The following is a 15,898-nucleotide window of genomic DNA, read 5'->3' as shown; positions in this document are numbered from 1 at the left end:
ACTTCTGGTATGTACTCCTCAGTGGTAGAGATCATATCTTCTTCAACTATGTATCCCCAATATTTAACCAATGCCAGGGATATAATAAATGCTCAGTAAGTATTATTGAAGGGAAAAAAGTGTATCTATCGTAATACAGACTGTTATTAATTCAAAGGAAAAGAATTCTGAAAGAAAAAAAGAATCTATTTTTATTATTTCTTTTTTATTAACAGTCTAAAAAAAAATCCTCATACATTCTTATTTTGAAAGTTGAACCAGCTTGGTTATCCATTTTTGTATCCATATTGAATCTTATCATCTCCTTGCATTAGAGCTGAAATGGTTATATGTTATTTTACTTACCTATGGTTTCTATATGCTTTTGGAGCCAAGGAAAACACATCCCTGTACCAGAGGGCGCACGCGGTTCCCCCTCTGTTGTGGGCCTTATCAATTCTTCACTGAAATCACTCATACCTATTCCAGACTGAGAATATCAGTTACTTTTTGTACACCTTAATCCACAGGCTTCTCAGTTATACAGAAAGACAGCCACCTTTTATCTAATAAATATCAATGATCAACAAAATTAATTGTACCTGGTAGTTCCTTTAAAGTAAGAAATGAATTTAATTATGTCAGCAGCAGCCAAAATCAATGACCCATTTAAAAAAAAAGACAACTGCAACTACTACTATATTTCAAGAAGATACAAAGATAGATAAGATACTAACCTTTTAAGTTAAAAAGAGTCATCTAGGGGAAGAAACATCAAAATAATGTATAATAAAACAATATGACAAATAATAACAGTAGTAGTTAACATTTATTGGGCCCTTTCTATACACCAGGGCTACAAAGTATCTAATTTAATCCTTACAGAAATCCGGAAGTAAGTGGTATTACTTTCTTCCATTTTCATGCTGAAAAAAACTGAAGGGCTCAGTGAAACTATGTAACCTGGCTCAGTGTCACAAAAAGGTGAGGACAATATTCTGGTAACTAGAACATCAAACACACTTGGCATGTACAGAGTTTGGGGTGTGCGTGGAGGAGGGGGGCGGAAAGCAGATGGCGGGAAAAGAATCTACAAAAACAGCCTTGTGCCAAGCTGAGTTTGGAGTTAACCGTCCAGATGCTCAGGACCCCTCTCCCTCCTTCCACATATCCAATTGATTATTAGGTCCTGCTAGTACTACCTGCTAGTACTTCTCCTATCTTCTCTCTGCTCCGCAACTCTACACCACTCCCCTGGCTCGGGACACCTTCAAACTGTGATTAAATTGCTACATTAGCTTTCTAACTAATTACCCTGCCTCAAATTTGGCTTCTCTACATCACAACCCGAATAAACCTTTCAAAATCAAATTCTGGGGCTTCCCTAGTGGCGGAGTGGTTGAGAGTCCGCCTGCCGATGCAGGGGACACGGGTTCATGCCCCGGTCCGGGAAGATCCCACATGCCGCGGAGCGGCTAGGCCCGTGAGTCATGGCCGCTGAGCCTGCGCGTCCGGAGCCTGTGCTCCGCAACGGGAGAGACCACAACAGTGAGAGGCCTGCGTACCGCAAAAAAACAAACAAACAAACAAAAAACAATCAAATTCTGTGGTTACGAGCACAGAATTTGAAATAACACTTGAGTTTGAACCCGACTCACACGTATTTTAAGGAGTCATTCCAGAAGAAGCTCTCCCTTCCCAAATTCTCAAAGCCTAAACTGGTGTCTTGCAGTTGTCACGGTAACCAAAGCTGCCCCACCCCTCCAGGCTCGCCCCCAGAACTCAAGGTTTCAGAGGATCAGTTGAAAATATGAGGAGAACACAGGTGAATCCTACTACAGCCATTCCCGTTCCACTGTGAACGCAGGCAATGAGGTTGAAGACAACCGCGGGACTTACCTAAAGCCAGAGTTCTTCTGCGACACCAAACTCAGTCTCCAGACTCCGGACGAGCGTGGGGAAACTCTCACGGAGTTAGCGACTTGAGAGCGAAAGTGCAACACCTGACGCCGGCGTTCCGGCGGCGCGCAGGCGCAGCCCCGCCCCTAACTCCCGATTGGGCGCTGGAGGCGCCTCGACCCGGAAGTGACCCGGAAGTGGCTGTGTACAGCCTCCTTCCCATTGGATTGGACCCAGGTGTACATCTTAATCTGTCTGAGCGGAAAGAAGTGGGAGACTTTAATTGCAAATGAAGATTAATGCAACGTGAGGTCCGCTGGATGAGGGTAACAGTCCAAATAGCAGAATGTCACTTTCCCCGAGTAGTTCCCTGTACGACGACCTTTCAGTTACTGCTTGGCTTGCTGGCGCGAGCAGCGAGCCTCGGAGGCGCGGCTCGTGGCCCTAACAAGATAAATCTCTGCATAGCCTGTTAATTGCTTCCTTGAAATCTTTTTTCTTTTTCATTAAAGGTTTAGCTTTGAATTTAAATGACCCTGACTGCTTCCCCAAAATTTGGACGAAAATATCTTTTCCTTCTCAGCGGCAGTGGTTCTGTGCACTGGTCTGGAGTCACTTTTCATGAGGAACGTTGACGAACTTATGAAATAAGGGTTGAAAGTAAGATGGTTAAATGTGAAATGAGGGGAAATTGAGGGGTTCTAGGGAAGATGATCCTGAAAAGCAGAGACTCGTTGGAACACAATATTTCCAAAATTTGGGGGTTCATCTGTGAAGGAAGAGTCAGACTTTTTTCGTAGCATCAGAGAACGGAACTAGGACTAAGTAGTGAAAGTTAAAGAGAAGCAGCTTTAAAGTCATTACAAGAGTTTTGTTCATAACTAAGGCTGCACAAATAATGGCATGGGCTCCCACAGGAATCTTTTGAGCTTCCCCTGCCCTGAAAGTGAAGCATTTGAGCAGAATCACAATATTGTACAGGTGATTAAAGGGTCTAGTGAGAGTTTGTACAGGGATTCCTTAAAATGCTGAAATACTTGATTATATGTTGTCTTCATAAATACTGTGCAGTAGCTATGGGCTTGTGAGAAAAATTCTGCTGCTTTTTGGGTCATAAATCCTTGGTCTCACTCAAGCCCCTGCTCTAACTCCACAGGCAAGGCTGATAAATGACAGTTGTGGTCCAAGAGGACACACAGAAAATAATATAGCCATACTTTTCTAGTAAAAAGGTTTGGTCTGGCTACATTTCTTCCCTTGCTATGAAGTATAATTTCACCAAAGCCAAACTAGAATGGATTTTATCTGGCTAGAAATTCATGCTCCCACAAAAATGGGGAAGATTTTTCCGATTTACCTTAACATTATCAGACAACTGTAGACAACAGTAGACAAAAGACAAAAAGTTAAGAACTAACATTGATATCTTTCTGTGCTCTACCTACCTCTTTCATTTTCCATGGTACAATTCTGGTAGAAAATGTGTTGGAGAGAAGAGAGTAAAAAGAAAATGACTATACTACCGATAGCATAAACAAGATTAAAAAAAAAGAAATGGCATGACAAAAATGCAAACATAAAACAAAGCAAAGCATACCAAAGACTTCTAGATTCCAATCTAAGCGAAAACATGTTCTAAGGAACAAAAAGATGTTCTTACAATTGCATTGTGCCAAAGAGCAACTTAACATGATGAATTACATTTTTTTAAAAACTGCAAACTTTTATTTAGACAATATTATTCCCACAAACCTTTCAGTTATTCCCGTGAAGCTTTATTAGATTCACTGCAATCTAATAGTTTCAGACACCAATTAGAAAGATTAGATTCACCTGAAAATTCTCTAGAAAAGATACTTCTTAAATCTCATTAAAATGAACTTCACCAGGTTTTCTCACCTATGACATGAGACAGTGTCAAGATTTCCAGTCCTAAATGCTCCTCTATAAGGAAGAGACCTTGGCCCAAGACAACTAACCGCTCCTTGATCTCATTCCATAAAATTCATTCTAGCCATAAAAGAAAAATCATTTGTGTAGGTTTTTTGCTGACCTTTAGCTTACAATCTGCAGCAGGGGTCAACAAACTCTTTCTCTAAAGAGACAGTAAATATTTTAGACTCTGGGTGATACCGTCTCTCTATCACCACTACTATTTAACTCCTGTTGCCACACAGAAGCAGTCATAGATAAATGTAAGTGAATGAGAATGTCTGTGTTCTAATAGAACTTTATTTACAAAAACAGGTGGCAGGCTGGATTTGGCCTATTGGCCATAGTTTGCCAACAGTTGCTCTAGAGTACCAAGTAATGTTTATGCTCACAACAGATTCGATTAGTATACATACATACATACATAAAATTTTAAAGATACATGATCATATTAGTGATGATTGTTGTATCCAAAAGATATCTATACTAAAAATAATTACTGGTGTCATCATACATCTCAATCATTATGGTAGTCACTGACTATATTGCTTCTCCTGGGTGCTTTAGCATACAACTAGTAGCTGTTAATGCCGAGGAGTAACTCCATTCTATTGTGGAGAAACCTGGTTATGAGGGGTAAATGAGATCAGCCATCATGAAGATGATGTATATTTACTTAATTACAATATTTTTTTTACTGCCCCACCTCGCGGCTTGTGGGATCTTAGTTCCCCCACCAGGGATCAATCCCAGGCCACGGCAAGGAAATAGCCAAGTCCTAACCACTAGACCACCAGGGAATTCCCACTTAATGACAATTATTATCCAAATAACTCTACATACTGCATCTCAACCTATATTTTCCTAAGTTTTAATTGAGAAGCATGTTCTTTTGTTAAGAATGAAGGGAAAAAATCCTCTACAGTCATTCCAAATAATTCAAAATATATCCATGATTTGACTATTAATACAAAGAAAAAAATACAATTAATTCAGGTGTAAATTTAAGATAAGATAGTGTGGAAGAGGGAACAAATGTGGGAATGTGGAAGTAGAACAATATAAGACCCCTCTCAGAGAAGAGAAAATTAAATTCAGACATGTAAGACATCTAGTAAGATAGTATTAGCTTTAATTATATATATATATATAAAATCTCCCTTGTAGATCCAAGTAACTTTGATATATAGGGATTTTTTTCTTAGGTTGATATTATAATTTGTTTCTTTTACAGAATATTCACAACTGCAGGTGCTTTGTTAACTGATCAGATTTTAACAAAAGTGTTAAGCAGTGCTTCTCAACTGGGAGGTTGGTATCCTTTCTACCCGGGGGTTGTGGCTGCATGGGGGCAATTTTTATTTTGTTACCATGACTAAGGATGGTACTAAAATTTCATAGCCAGGGCTAGGGTTTTTGTATATCCTGCAACTGGTAGGAATGTTCCACCCAAAATGACAATAGAGCTCTAGTGAGAAACATTTGCCTAAACAAGTAACATGTTCTGCAACTGTTTTCCTACAGTTCAACCTAAGGGGATAAGGGCTCTTGTGCAAATTGTTTTATTACACATTCAAATGTCATTCTTGGTTTGTTTATGTTTGCCAAGAATAGTAAATGTGTTTAAGGTAATTACGAAAAATAAATGATAACAAAATAACAAAAGTCTGATTGCAAACAAAAAAATTGGGAGGTTTTGAGATAATCACCATCATTCTTTCTCTTTCCACAGAAGTTCCAAGAGAGGTTGGCCAAAAATATTTTAAATCCTAAAACACAATTTTAAGCTTTGCTTTTCTTTAAAATGTATACAAAATAATGTGCAAATATGTATAATATATGGTTTGGATCTGGTGTTAATATTTAATCCCTACTTTCTAGAGCTGTGCTGCCTTTAAATGTACCTAAATTGAGATGTACTGTAAGTGTAAAATACACACCAGATTTCAAAGATACCATATGAAATAAAGAATGTAACATGCCTCATTAATAATTATTATGTTTATTACAAGTTGAGATGATAATATTTTGGATATATTGGATTAAATAAAATTTATTAACATTAATTTCATCTGTTTTGATTTTAATGTGACTTCTAGAAAATTTAAATGACATATGTAGCTGGAATTATATTGCTATTGGACAGCATTGTTCTAGAGAATCAGTGAGAACTAAGGGAAATATCAAGTTATATTTAGATTCTCTATTTAATCATTCTAGTTTGATGTCATTGATTCATCCTCTTACGTATTCCATACCATTTCAAATCCCATGTAGAATTAAATTGGAATGAGCTTTTGTACTTGCAGAGAATTCTTACTCTTCCATTTGCAATTGCTTAGGATCCACTCTTGAGTGCAGTCTTCATAATGGTATTTATGTTCCGGTTCCTAATTTGTACTGCTTGTATCAATCAAAATGCTGAACCTTCAGGAGGTTTGCTGTGTATGATCTGTAACATCTGCTGTGATTATATGTTACATCAAGGGCATATTTTCTCCCTCTCAGATCTCAATGTCTCCTTCCAGAAGGCATGTTTGACCTCACAAACACACTTTGGGGGTTCTGTTACCCTCCATGCTACCTTTTAGTAAGAAGGGAACAGTTTCCATGGTAGAGGTACTATCAAAAAATGTCTCCTCTGTGACAAAGTCATTGATTTGCAGAGAGTCTTGTACCATCAACCATTCCTATTGGCTGTAAGAGCCTGAAGTTCTGCTGTTTAATTATTTAAACAACATAAATGGGCAACATTTTAATATATTATCCCATTGCTTCTATGTATGTATTTATTTATTTATGGCTGTGTTGGGTCTGTTGCTAAGCGTGGGCTTTCTCTAGTTACTGTGAGCAGGGGCTACTCTTCCTTGCGGTGCGCGGGCTTCTCATTGTGGTGGTTTCTCTTGTTGCGGAGCACGGGCTCTAGGCACACGGGCTCAGTAGTTGTGGCTCATGGGCTGTAGAGTGCAGGGTCAGTAGTTGTGGCGTTCCACGGCATGTGGGATCTTCCCAAACCAGGGATCAAACCCACATCCCCTGCATTGGCAGGTGGATTCTTAACCACTATGCCAGGAGGGAAGTCCCTCCCATAGCTTCTTATAGAAACGTTATGAAGTTTTACCATGAGCCCCAATGTTATAGACAAGGAATCTGAGACTCAGAAAAGTTAGCAAGTTGCCTAAGGTCACACAATTAGACTTCTGATACCTAGTTTAATGCTTTTGACTACATTCTCTGCCTATGCTATTGTCCTAGTAAGGAAGTAATTCCTATTTGAAAACCATAAATAGGTAAAGCCAGTTTAAACTGTGGAAATTGTGTTGTCCAGGCCCTACCCTGGAATTTGTTCTGTATTTATTCAAATCACCAAATATTTGACTTCTGTGAAAATAGTGCCAAGGTAAATTAGGCAGAACCAGAAACAAGAACTTCTATATAAGCCTATGTGTTACTGGCAATTTCAGATGTTTGAGTTTCTTTCTTCGTTCAGTAGAAAGGGGAATAATATTTGTCAGGACTAGACAAATAGTACATGGTGATAGGAGACCTTGCCTTGTATATGACGCACTCCCAGGAGAACATACCCTTTGACATGACTTTGACGTGGCTTTTTAATTGTAGGGAAAGGATTTAACTCTACTGGCCATGTCCAACACAAATCTTCATTCTCCTTGGCTTTTAGAACAGGATACTTGCTTAAATTCCACTTCAGTTATATAATCCCTTTACTTAAAGTCTGATAGCTTTCTGTTTTTTATTCTAAGTCTAAATTATTATGCTTGATTAATAATCTTTCAAAATCCGACCTACCCTAGCCACCCAAATTTATCTCCCACTACTTTTTTTTTTTTTTTTGGGGGGTGGTATGCGGGCCTCTCACTGTTGTGGCCTCTCCCGCTGCGGAGCACAGGCTCCGGACGCGCAGGCTCAGCGGCCATGGCTCACGGGCCCAGCCACTCCGCGGCACGTGGGATCCTCCCGGACCGGGGCACGAACCCGCGCCGCCTGCATCGGCAGGCGGACTCTCAACCACTGCGCCACCAGGGAAGCTCCTCCCACTACTTTTTAACAGGATCATTTCACTCTAGTAAGATTAGGTCTCATTACTGCGGTCTTTTCTCTTATGTTTCTTTATGTCCATCCCTAGTCTCCCTGCTCTATCAGTAAGCAACCACTGTCATAGGTTAGTTAGAATTTTCTAGAATTTTATATAGATGCAGTTTTACAGTGTGTATTATTTTTGGGGTCTGTGTTATTTCACTCAGAATTTCTTTGTTGTTGCTAGTATCAATAGTTCCTTGTTATTGCTGAGCAATATGCCAAAATTTAACATCTATTTAGCTGTTGATGGACAGCTATTTTTTGTTTGTTTGTTTTTGTTTTTTGTGTTTTTTTACTATTACCAATGAAGCCACCATGAACATTTGCAAACAAGTCTTGGTGTGGACATATACTTTTATTTCTCTTGAGTGAATACCCAGGAGTGGAAAGACTGCATTCATATGATAAGGTGTAATTTTTAAAGAAATTGTCAAACTGTTTTCCAAAGTGGTTGAATCATTTTAAATTATAACCAGCAGCGTTATGAGAGATCCAATTATCCTCATCCTTGGCAACATCTGTTATCAGTCTTTTAAATCAGACATCAGTCTTTTAAATTTTAGCCATTCTAACGGATATGCAATAATATCTCATTATGGTTTTGATTTGCACTTCCCTAATGACTAATGGTATTCAATATCTTTCCTTACATTAATACATACCTGCCACATTTGTGTCTTCTTTAGTGAAGTGTCTGTTCAAATTTTTGACCCACTTGTTTCAAATTGGTTTTTTTGTCCTCTTATTAATAAGTTGTAATAGTTATTTATATATTCTAGATACAATTCCTCTGTTGAATGTATGTTTTGCAAATATTTTCTCCCAGTCTGTGGTTTACCTTTCCATTTTCATAACAGTGAATAGAAGTGAGAGCAAACTTTTTAAAAATTTATTTATTTTATTTTTGGTTGCATTGGGTCTTCGTTGCTGTATGTGGGATTTCTCTAGTTGCGGAGAGCGGGGGCTACTCTTCATTGCGGTGCACAGGCTTCTCATTGCGGTGGCTTCTCTTGTTGAGGAGCACAGGCTCCGGGCGCAGGCTCAGTAGTTGTAGCACACGGGCTTAGTTGATCCGCGGCATTTGGGATCTTCCTGGACCAGGGCTCAAACCCGTGTCCCCTGCATTGGCAGGCGGATTCTTAACCACTGCACCACCAGGGAAGCCCCAAAGCAAACGTTTTTATTTTTATAAAGCCCATATTACTGGTTTATTTATTTTAGAGTTTGTGGGTTTTGTGTGTGTTTTTGAAATCTTGGCAAACCTGAGATTACAAACATTTTCTCCTATGTTCTCTTCAATAAGTTGTTCTTACATTTAGGTCAATGACCTATTTCCAGTGAGTTTTTGTATATGGTGTATAGTAAGGGTTGAGGTTGATTTTTTTTTTTTTAACCTATGGCTATTCAATTGTTTCAGCACCATTTATTATAAAGATTAACATTTTTCAATTGAACTGCCTTGGCATGTTTGTTGAAAATCAGTTGCCTATATATGTGTAGGTTTATTTCTAGGCTGTATATTCTGTTCTGTGGACCTGTTGTGTGTCTGCTTACACCAATATCACACTATTATAATTAATGTAACTATAATAAGTCATTTTCTTTGCTTCAAAATAGTAATATATTTTTAATACCACCTCATTAAAGAGCTAGCCCACTTCTGCCCAAAATCATCAGAACATTTTTTCAACTTTAGAGTACATTAAGGCCAGAGACTTATTTTCTTTTTTTTTTTAAACATCTTTATTGGAGTATAATTGCTTTACAATCGTGTGTTAGTTTCTGCTTTATAGCAAAGTGAATCAGTTATACCTATACATATGTTCCCATATCTCTTCCCTCTTGCGTCTCCCTCCAACCCACCTTCCCTATCCCACCCCTCTAGGTGGTCACAAACCACCGAGCTGATCTCCCTGTGCTATGCGACTGCTTCCCACTAGCTATCTGTTTTATATTTGGTAGTGTATATATGTCCATGCCACGCTCTCACTTTGTCACAGCTTACCCTTCCCCCTCCCCATATCTTCAAGTCCATTCTTTAGTAGGTCTGTGTCTTTATTCCCGTCTTACCCCTAGGTTCTTCATGACCTTTTTTTTTTTTCCTTAGATTCCATATATATGTGTTAGTATATGGTATTTGTTTTTCTCTTTCTGACTTACTTCACTCTGTATGGCAGACTCTAGGTCCATCCACCTCACTACAAATATCTCAATTTCGTTTCTTTTTATGGCTGAGTAATATTCCATTATATATATGTGCCACATCTGCTTTATCCATTCATCCGATGATGGACACTTAGGTTGCTTCCATGTCCTGGCTATTGTAAATAGAGCTGCAATGAACATTTTGATACATGACTCTTTTTGAATTATGGTTTTCTCAGGGTATATGCCCAGTAGTGGGATTGCTGGGTTGTATGGTAGTTCTATTTTTAGTTTTTTAAGGAACCTCCATACTGTTCTCCACAGTGGCTGTATCAATTTACATTCCCACCAACAGTGCAAGAGGGTTCCCTTTTCTCCACACCCTCTCCAGCATTTATTGTTTCTAGATTTTTTGATGATGGCCATTCTGACCGGTGTGAGATGATATCTCATTGTACTTTTGATTTGCATTTCTCTAATGATTAATGATGTTGAGCATTCTTTCATGTGTTTGTTGGCAATCTGTATATCTTCTTTGGAGAAATGTCTATTTAGGTCTTCTGCCCATTTTTGGATTGGGTTGTTTGTTTTTTTGTTATTGAGCTGCATGAGCTGCTTGTAAATCTTGGAGATTAATCCTTTGTCAGTTGCTTCATTTGCAAATATTTTCTCCCATTCTGAGGGTTGTCTTTTGGTCTTGTTTATGGTTTCCTTTGCTGTGCAAAAGCTTTTAAGTGTCATTAGGTCCCATTTGTTTATTTTTGTTTTTATTTCCCTTTCTCTAGGAGGTGGGTCAAAAAGGATCTTGCTGTGATTTATGTCATAGAGTGTTCTGCCTATATTTTCCTCTAAGCATTTGATAGTGTCTGGCCTTACATTTAGGTCTTTAATCCATTTTGAGTTTATTTTTGTGTATGGTGTTAGGGACTGTTCTAATTTCATACTTTTACATGTACCGGTCCAGTTTTCCCAGCACCACTTATTGAAGAGGCTGTCTTTTCTCCACTGTATATTCTTGCCTCCTTTATCAAAGATAAGGTGACCATATGTGCATGGGTTTATCTCTGGGCTTTCTATCCTGTTCCATTGATCTATATTTCTGTTTTTGTGCCAGTACCATACTGTCTTGATTACTGTAGCTTTGTAGTATAGTCTGAAGTCAGGGAGCCTGATTCCTCCAGCTCCATTTTTCGTTCTCAACATTATTTTGGCTATTTGGGGTCTTTTGTGTTTCCATACAAATTGTGAAATTTTTTGTTTGCTAGTTCTGTGAAAAATGCCAATGGTAGTTTGATAGGGATTGCATTGAATCTGTAGATTGCTTTGGGTAGTAGAGTCATTTTCACAATGTTGATTCTTCCAATCCAAGAACATGGTGTACCTCTCCATCTATTTGTATCATCTTTAATTTCTTTCATCAATGTCTTATAATTTTCTGCATACAGGTCTTTTGTCTCCTTAGGTAGGTTTATTCCTAGATATTTTATTCTTTTTGTTGCAATGGTAAATGGCAGTGTTTTCTTAATTTCACTTTCAGATTTTTCATCATTAGTGTATAGGAATGCCAGAGATTTCTGTGCATTAATTTTGTATCCTGCTACTTTACCAAATTCATTGATTAGCTCTAGTAGTTTTCTGGTAGCATCTTTAGGATTCTCTATGTATAGTATCATGTCATCTGCAAACAGTGACAGCATTACTTCTTCTTTTCTGATTTGGATTCTTTTTATTTCTTTTTCTTCTCTGATCGCTGTGGCTAAAACTTCCAAAACTATGTTGAATAATAGTGGTGAGAGTGGGCAACCTTGTCTTGTTCCTGATCTTAGTGGCAATAGTTTTAGTTTTTTACCATTGAGGACGATGTTGGCTGTGGGTTTGTCATATATGGCCTTTATTATGTTGAGGAAAGTTCCCTCTATGCCTACTTTCTGCAGGGTTTTTATCATAAATGGGTGTTGAACTTTGTGGAAAGCTTTTTCTGCATCTATTGAGATGATCATATGGTTTTTGTCCTTCAATTTGTCAATATGATTTATCACATTGATTGATAGGTGTATATTGAAGAATCCATGCATTCTTGGGATAAACCCACTTGATCATGGTGTATGATCCTTTTAATATGCTGTTGGATTCTGTTTGCTAGTATTTTGTTGAGGATTTTGCATCTATGTTCATCAGTGATATTGGCCTTTAGTTTTCTTTCTTTGTGACATCTTTGTCTTGTTTTGGTATCAGGGTGATGTTGGCTTCGTAGAATGAGGTTGGGAGTGGTCCTCCCTCTGCTATAGTTTGGAAGACTTAGAGAAGGATAGGTGTTAGCTCTTCTCTAAATATTTGATAGAATTCACCTGTGAAGCCATCTGGTCCTGGAACTTTTGTTTGTTGGAAGATTTTTAATCAGAGTCTCAATTTCAGTGCTTGTGATTGGTCTGTTTATATTTTCTATTTCTTCCTGGTTCAGTCTCAGAAGGTTGTGCTTTTCTAAGAACGTGTCCATTTCTTCCAGGTTGTCCATTTTATTGACATACACTTGCTTGTAGTAATCTCTCATGATCCTTTGTATTTCTGCAGCGTCAGTTGTTACTTCTCCTTTTTCATTTCTAATTCTATTGATTTGAGTCTTTTCCCTTTTTTCTTGATGAGTCTGGCTAATGGTTTATCAATTTTGTTTATCTTCTCAAAGAACCAGCTTTTAGTTTTATGGATCTTTGCTATTGTTTCCTTCGCTTCTTTTTCATTTATTTCTGATCTGGTCTTTATGATTTCTTTCCTTCTGCTAACTTTGGGGGGCTTTTTATTTCTTCTTCTCTAATTGCTTTACGTGTAAGGCTAGGCTGTTTATTTGAGATGTTTCTTGTGGTAGGATTGTATTGCTATAAACTTCCCTCTTAGAACTTCTTTTGCTACATCTCACAGGTTTTGAGTCATCGTGTTTTCATTGTCATTTGTTTCTAGGTATTTATTGATTTCCTCTTTGATTTCTTCAGTGATCTCTTGGTTATTAAGTAGTGTATTGTTTAGCCTCCATGTGTTTGTATTTTTTACTGATTTTTTCCTGTAATTGATATCTAGTCTCATAGCGCTGTGGTCAGAAAAGATACTTGATACGATTTCAATTTTCTTAAATTTACCAAGGCTTGATCTGTGACCCAAGGTATGATCCATCCTGGAGAATGCTCCATGAGAATCTGAGAAAAAAGTGTATTCTGTTGGTCCTGGACAGAACATCCCATGAATATCAATTAAGTCCATCTTGTTTAATGTATCGTTTAAAGCTTATGTTTCCTTATTTATTCTCATTCTGGATGATCCATCCATTGGTGAAAGGGGGTGTCAAAGTCCCCCACTGTGATTGTGTTACTGTCAATTTCCCCTTTTATGGCTGTTAGCATTTGCCTTATGTATTGAGGTGCTACTATGTTGGCTGTATAAATGTCTACAGTTGTTATATCTTCCTCTTGGGTTGATCCCTTGGTCGTTATGTAGTGTCCTTCTTTGTCTCTTGTAATAGTCTTTATTTTAAAGTCTACTTTGTCTGATATGAGAATTGCTACTCCAGCTTTCTTCTGATTTCCATTTGCGTGGAATATCTTTTTCCATCCCCTCACTTTCAGTAGGTATGCGTCCCTAGGTCTTAAGTGGGTCTCTTGTAGACAGTATATATATGGGTCTTATTTTTGTATCCATTTAGCCAGTCTACGTCTTTTGGTTGGACCATTTAATTCATTTACATTTAAGGTAATTATCGATAATGTATTTTCCTATTAACATTTTCTTAACTGTTTTGGGTTTGTTATTGTAGGTCTTTTCCTTCTCTTGTGTCTTCTGCCTAGAGAAGTTCCTTTAGCATTTGTTGTAAAGCTGGTTTGGTGGTGCTGAATTCTCTTAGCTTTTGCTTGTCTGTAAAGGTTTTAATTTCTCCGTCAAATCTGAATGAGATCCTTGCTGGGTAGATTAATCTTGGTTGTAGGTTTTTCCCTTTCATCACTTTAAATATGCCCTGCCACTCTCTCCTGGCTTGCAGAGTTTCTGCTGAAAGATCAGCTGTTAACCTTATGGGGATTCCCTTGTATGTTATTTTTTGCTTTTCCCTTGCTGCTTTGAATATATTTTCTTTGTATTTAATTTTTGAGAGTTTGATTAATATGTGTCTTGGCGTGTTTCTTCTTGGATTTACCTGTGTGGGACTCTGCACCTCCTGGACTTGATGAACTATTTCCTTTCCCATATTAGGGAAGTTTTCAACTATAATCTCTTCAAATATTTTTTCAGTCCCTTTCTTTTTCTCTTCTTCTCCTGGGACCCCTATAATTCGATTATTGGTGCATATAATGTTCTCCTAGATGTCTCTAAGACTATCCTCAATTATTTTCATTCTTTTTTCTTTATTCTTCTCTGCAGTAGTTATTTCCAGTATTTTATCTTCCAGGTCACTTATCCATTCTTCTACCTCAGTTATTTTGCTATTGATTCCTTCTAGAGAATTTTAAATTTCATTTATTGTGTTGTTCATCATTGTTTTCTTTTCAATTCTTCTAGGTCCTTGTTAAACGTTTCTTGTATTTTCTCCATCCATTTCCACGATTTTGGATCATCTTTACTATCATTACCCCAAATTCTTTTTCAGGTAGACTGCGTATTTCCTCTTCATTTGTTTGGTCTGGTGGGTTTTTACCTTGCTCCTTCATCTGTTGTGTGTTTCTCTGTCTTCTCATTTTGCTTCACTTCCTGTTTTTGGGGTCTCCTTTGTGCAGGCTGCAGGTTCGTAGTTCCCGTTGTTTTTGGTGTCTGCCCCCAGTGGCTAAGTTTGGTTCAGTGGGTTGTGTAGGCTTTTTGGTGGAGGGGACTAGTGCCTGTGTTCTGGTGGATGAGGCTGGATCTTATCTTTCTGGTAGTCAGGACCATGTCTGGTGGTGTGGTTTGGGGTGTCTGCCACCTTATTATGATTTTAGGCAGTCTCTCTGCTAATGGGTGGGGTTGTGTTCCTGTCTTGCTAGTTGTTTGCCATAGGGTGTCAAGCACTGTAGCTTGCTGGTCGTTGAGTGGAGCTGGGTCTTAGCGTTGCGATGGAGATCTCTGGGAGAGCTTTCGCTGTTTGATATTACATGGAGCCAGGAGGTCTCCGGTGGACCAATGTTCTGAACTTGGACTCCCACCTGAGAGGCACAGCCCTGACACCCGGCCAGAGCACCAAGACCCTGTCAGCCACACGGCTCAGAAGAAAAGGGAGAAAGAAGGAAAGGAAGAAAGAAAGGGGGGGGAGGGGGGAGGGAGGAAGAAAGAGAAAGAAAGAAAGAAAGAAAGAAAGAAAGAAAGAAAGAAAGAAAGAAAATAAGTTATTAAAAATAAAAGAAATTAAAAAGTAATAAAAAGAAATAAAGAAAGAAGGAAGAGAGCAATCATACTAAAAAACAAATCCACCAATGTTAAGAAGTGTTAAAAACTATACTAAAAAAAAAAAAAGGAAAAACAGACCCCTAGGACAAATGGTAAAAGCAAAGATATACAGACAAAAATCACACAAAGAAGCATACACATACACACTCACAAAAAGAGAAGAAGGAAAAAAATATATATGTCTATATATTAAAAAAAAAGGAAGAGAGCAACAAAATCAATAAACAGATCTACCAATGATAATAAACTCTAAATACTAAACTAAGATAAACATAAAGCCAGGGATAAATTAGATGCAGAAAGCAAACCCCAAGTCTACAGTTGCTCCCAAAGTTCACTGCCTCAATTTTGGGATGATTTGTTTTCTATTCAGCTATTCCACAGATGCAGGGTACATCAAGTTGACTGTGGAGATTTAATCCGCTGCTCCTGAGGCTGCTGGGAG

At 38.1% G+C, this 15,898-nt stretch overlaps 1 protein-coding gene and 1 long non-coding RNA gene across 7 annotated transcripts in view; one reads left to right on the top strand and one right to left on the bottom strand.

Annotated features, from left to right (window-relative positions):
* Positions 1–2,011, bottom strand: part of TAF1A (TATA-box binding protein associated factor, RNA polymerase I subunit A) — a 34,271-nt gene extending 32,260 nt beyond the window's left edge. The window contains exons 1-3 of one of the 5 annotated variants that reach the window (XM_033430437.2): positions 1,875–1,966; positions 717–1,536; positions 346–459 (exon numbers count right to left, since the gene is read on the bottom strand). In XM_033430437.2, coding sequence (XP_033286328.1) covers positions 346–459; positions 717–738 — 136 coding nt within the window. In that variant the 5' untranslated portion in view covers positions 739–1,536; positions 1,875–1,966. The other 4 variants (XM_049706007.1, XM_049706014.1, XM_033430438.2 and 1 more) reach the window with 4 other exon arrangements.
* Positions 2,012–2,093: 82 nt separating this feature from the next.
* On the top strand, positions 2,094–15,282 carry LOC117201769 (uncharacterized). 2 transcript variants are annotated; one of them, XR_007475559.1, is made up of 4 exons: positions 2,094–2,204; positions 2,391–2,538; positions 5,045–5,121; positions 13,192–15,282. It is a non-coding gene; the product is annotated as an uncharacterized LOC117201769 (long non-coding RNA). The 2 variants fall into 2 exon arrangements; XR_004483860.2 differs by lacking the exon at positions 13,192–15,282 and adding an exon at positions 5,543–5,876 and having other exon boundaries at positions 2,096–2,204.
* Positions 15,283–15,898: the final 616 nt, after the last annotated feature.

This window comes from Orcinus orca, chromosome 1, assembly GCF_937001465.1.
Source record: "Orcinus orca chromosome 1, mOrcOrc1.1, whole genome shotgun sequence".
Classification (NCBI taxonomy): domain Eukaryota; kingdom Metazoa; phylum Chordata; class Mammalia; order Artiodactyla; family Delphinidae; genus Orcinus; species Orcinus orca.
This window is presented reverse-complemented; position numbering and strand designations above follow the sequence as displayed.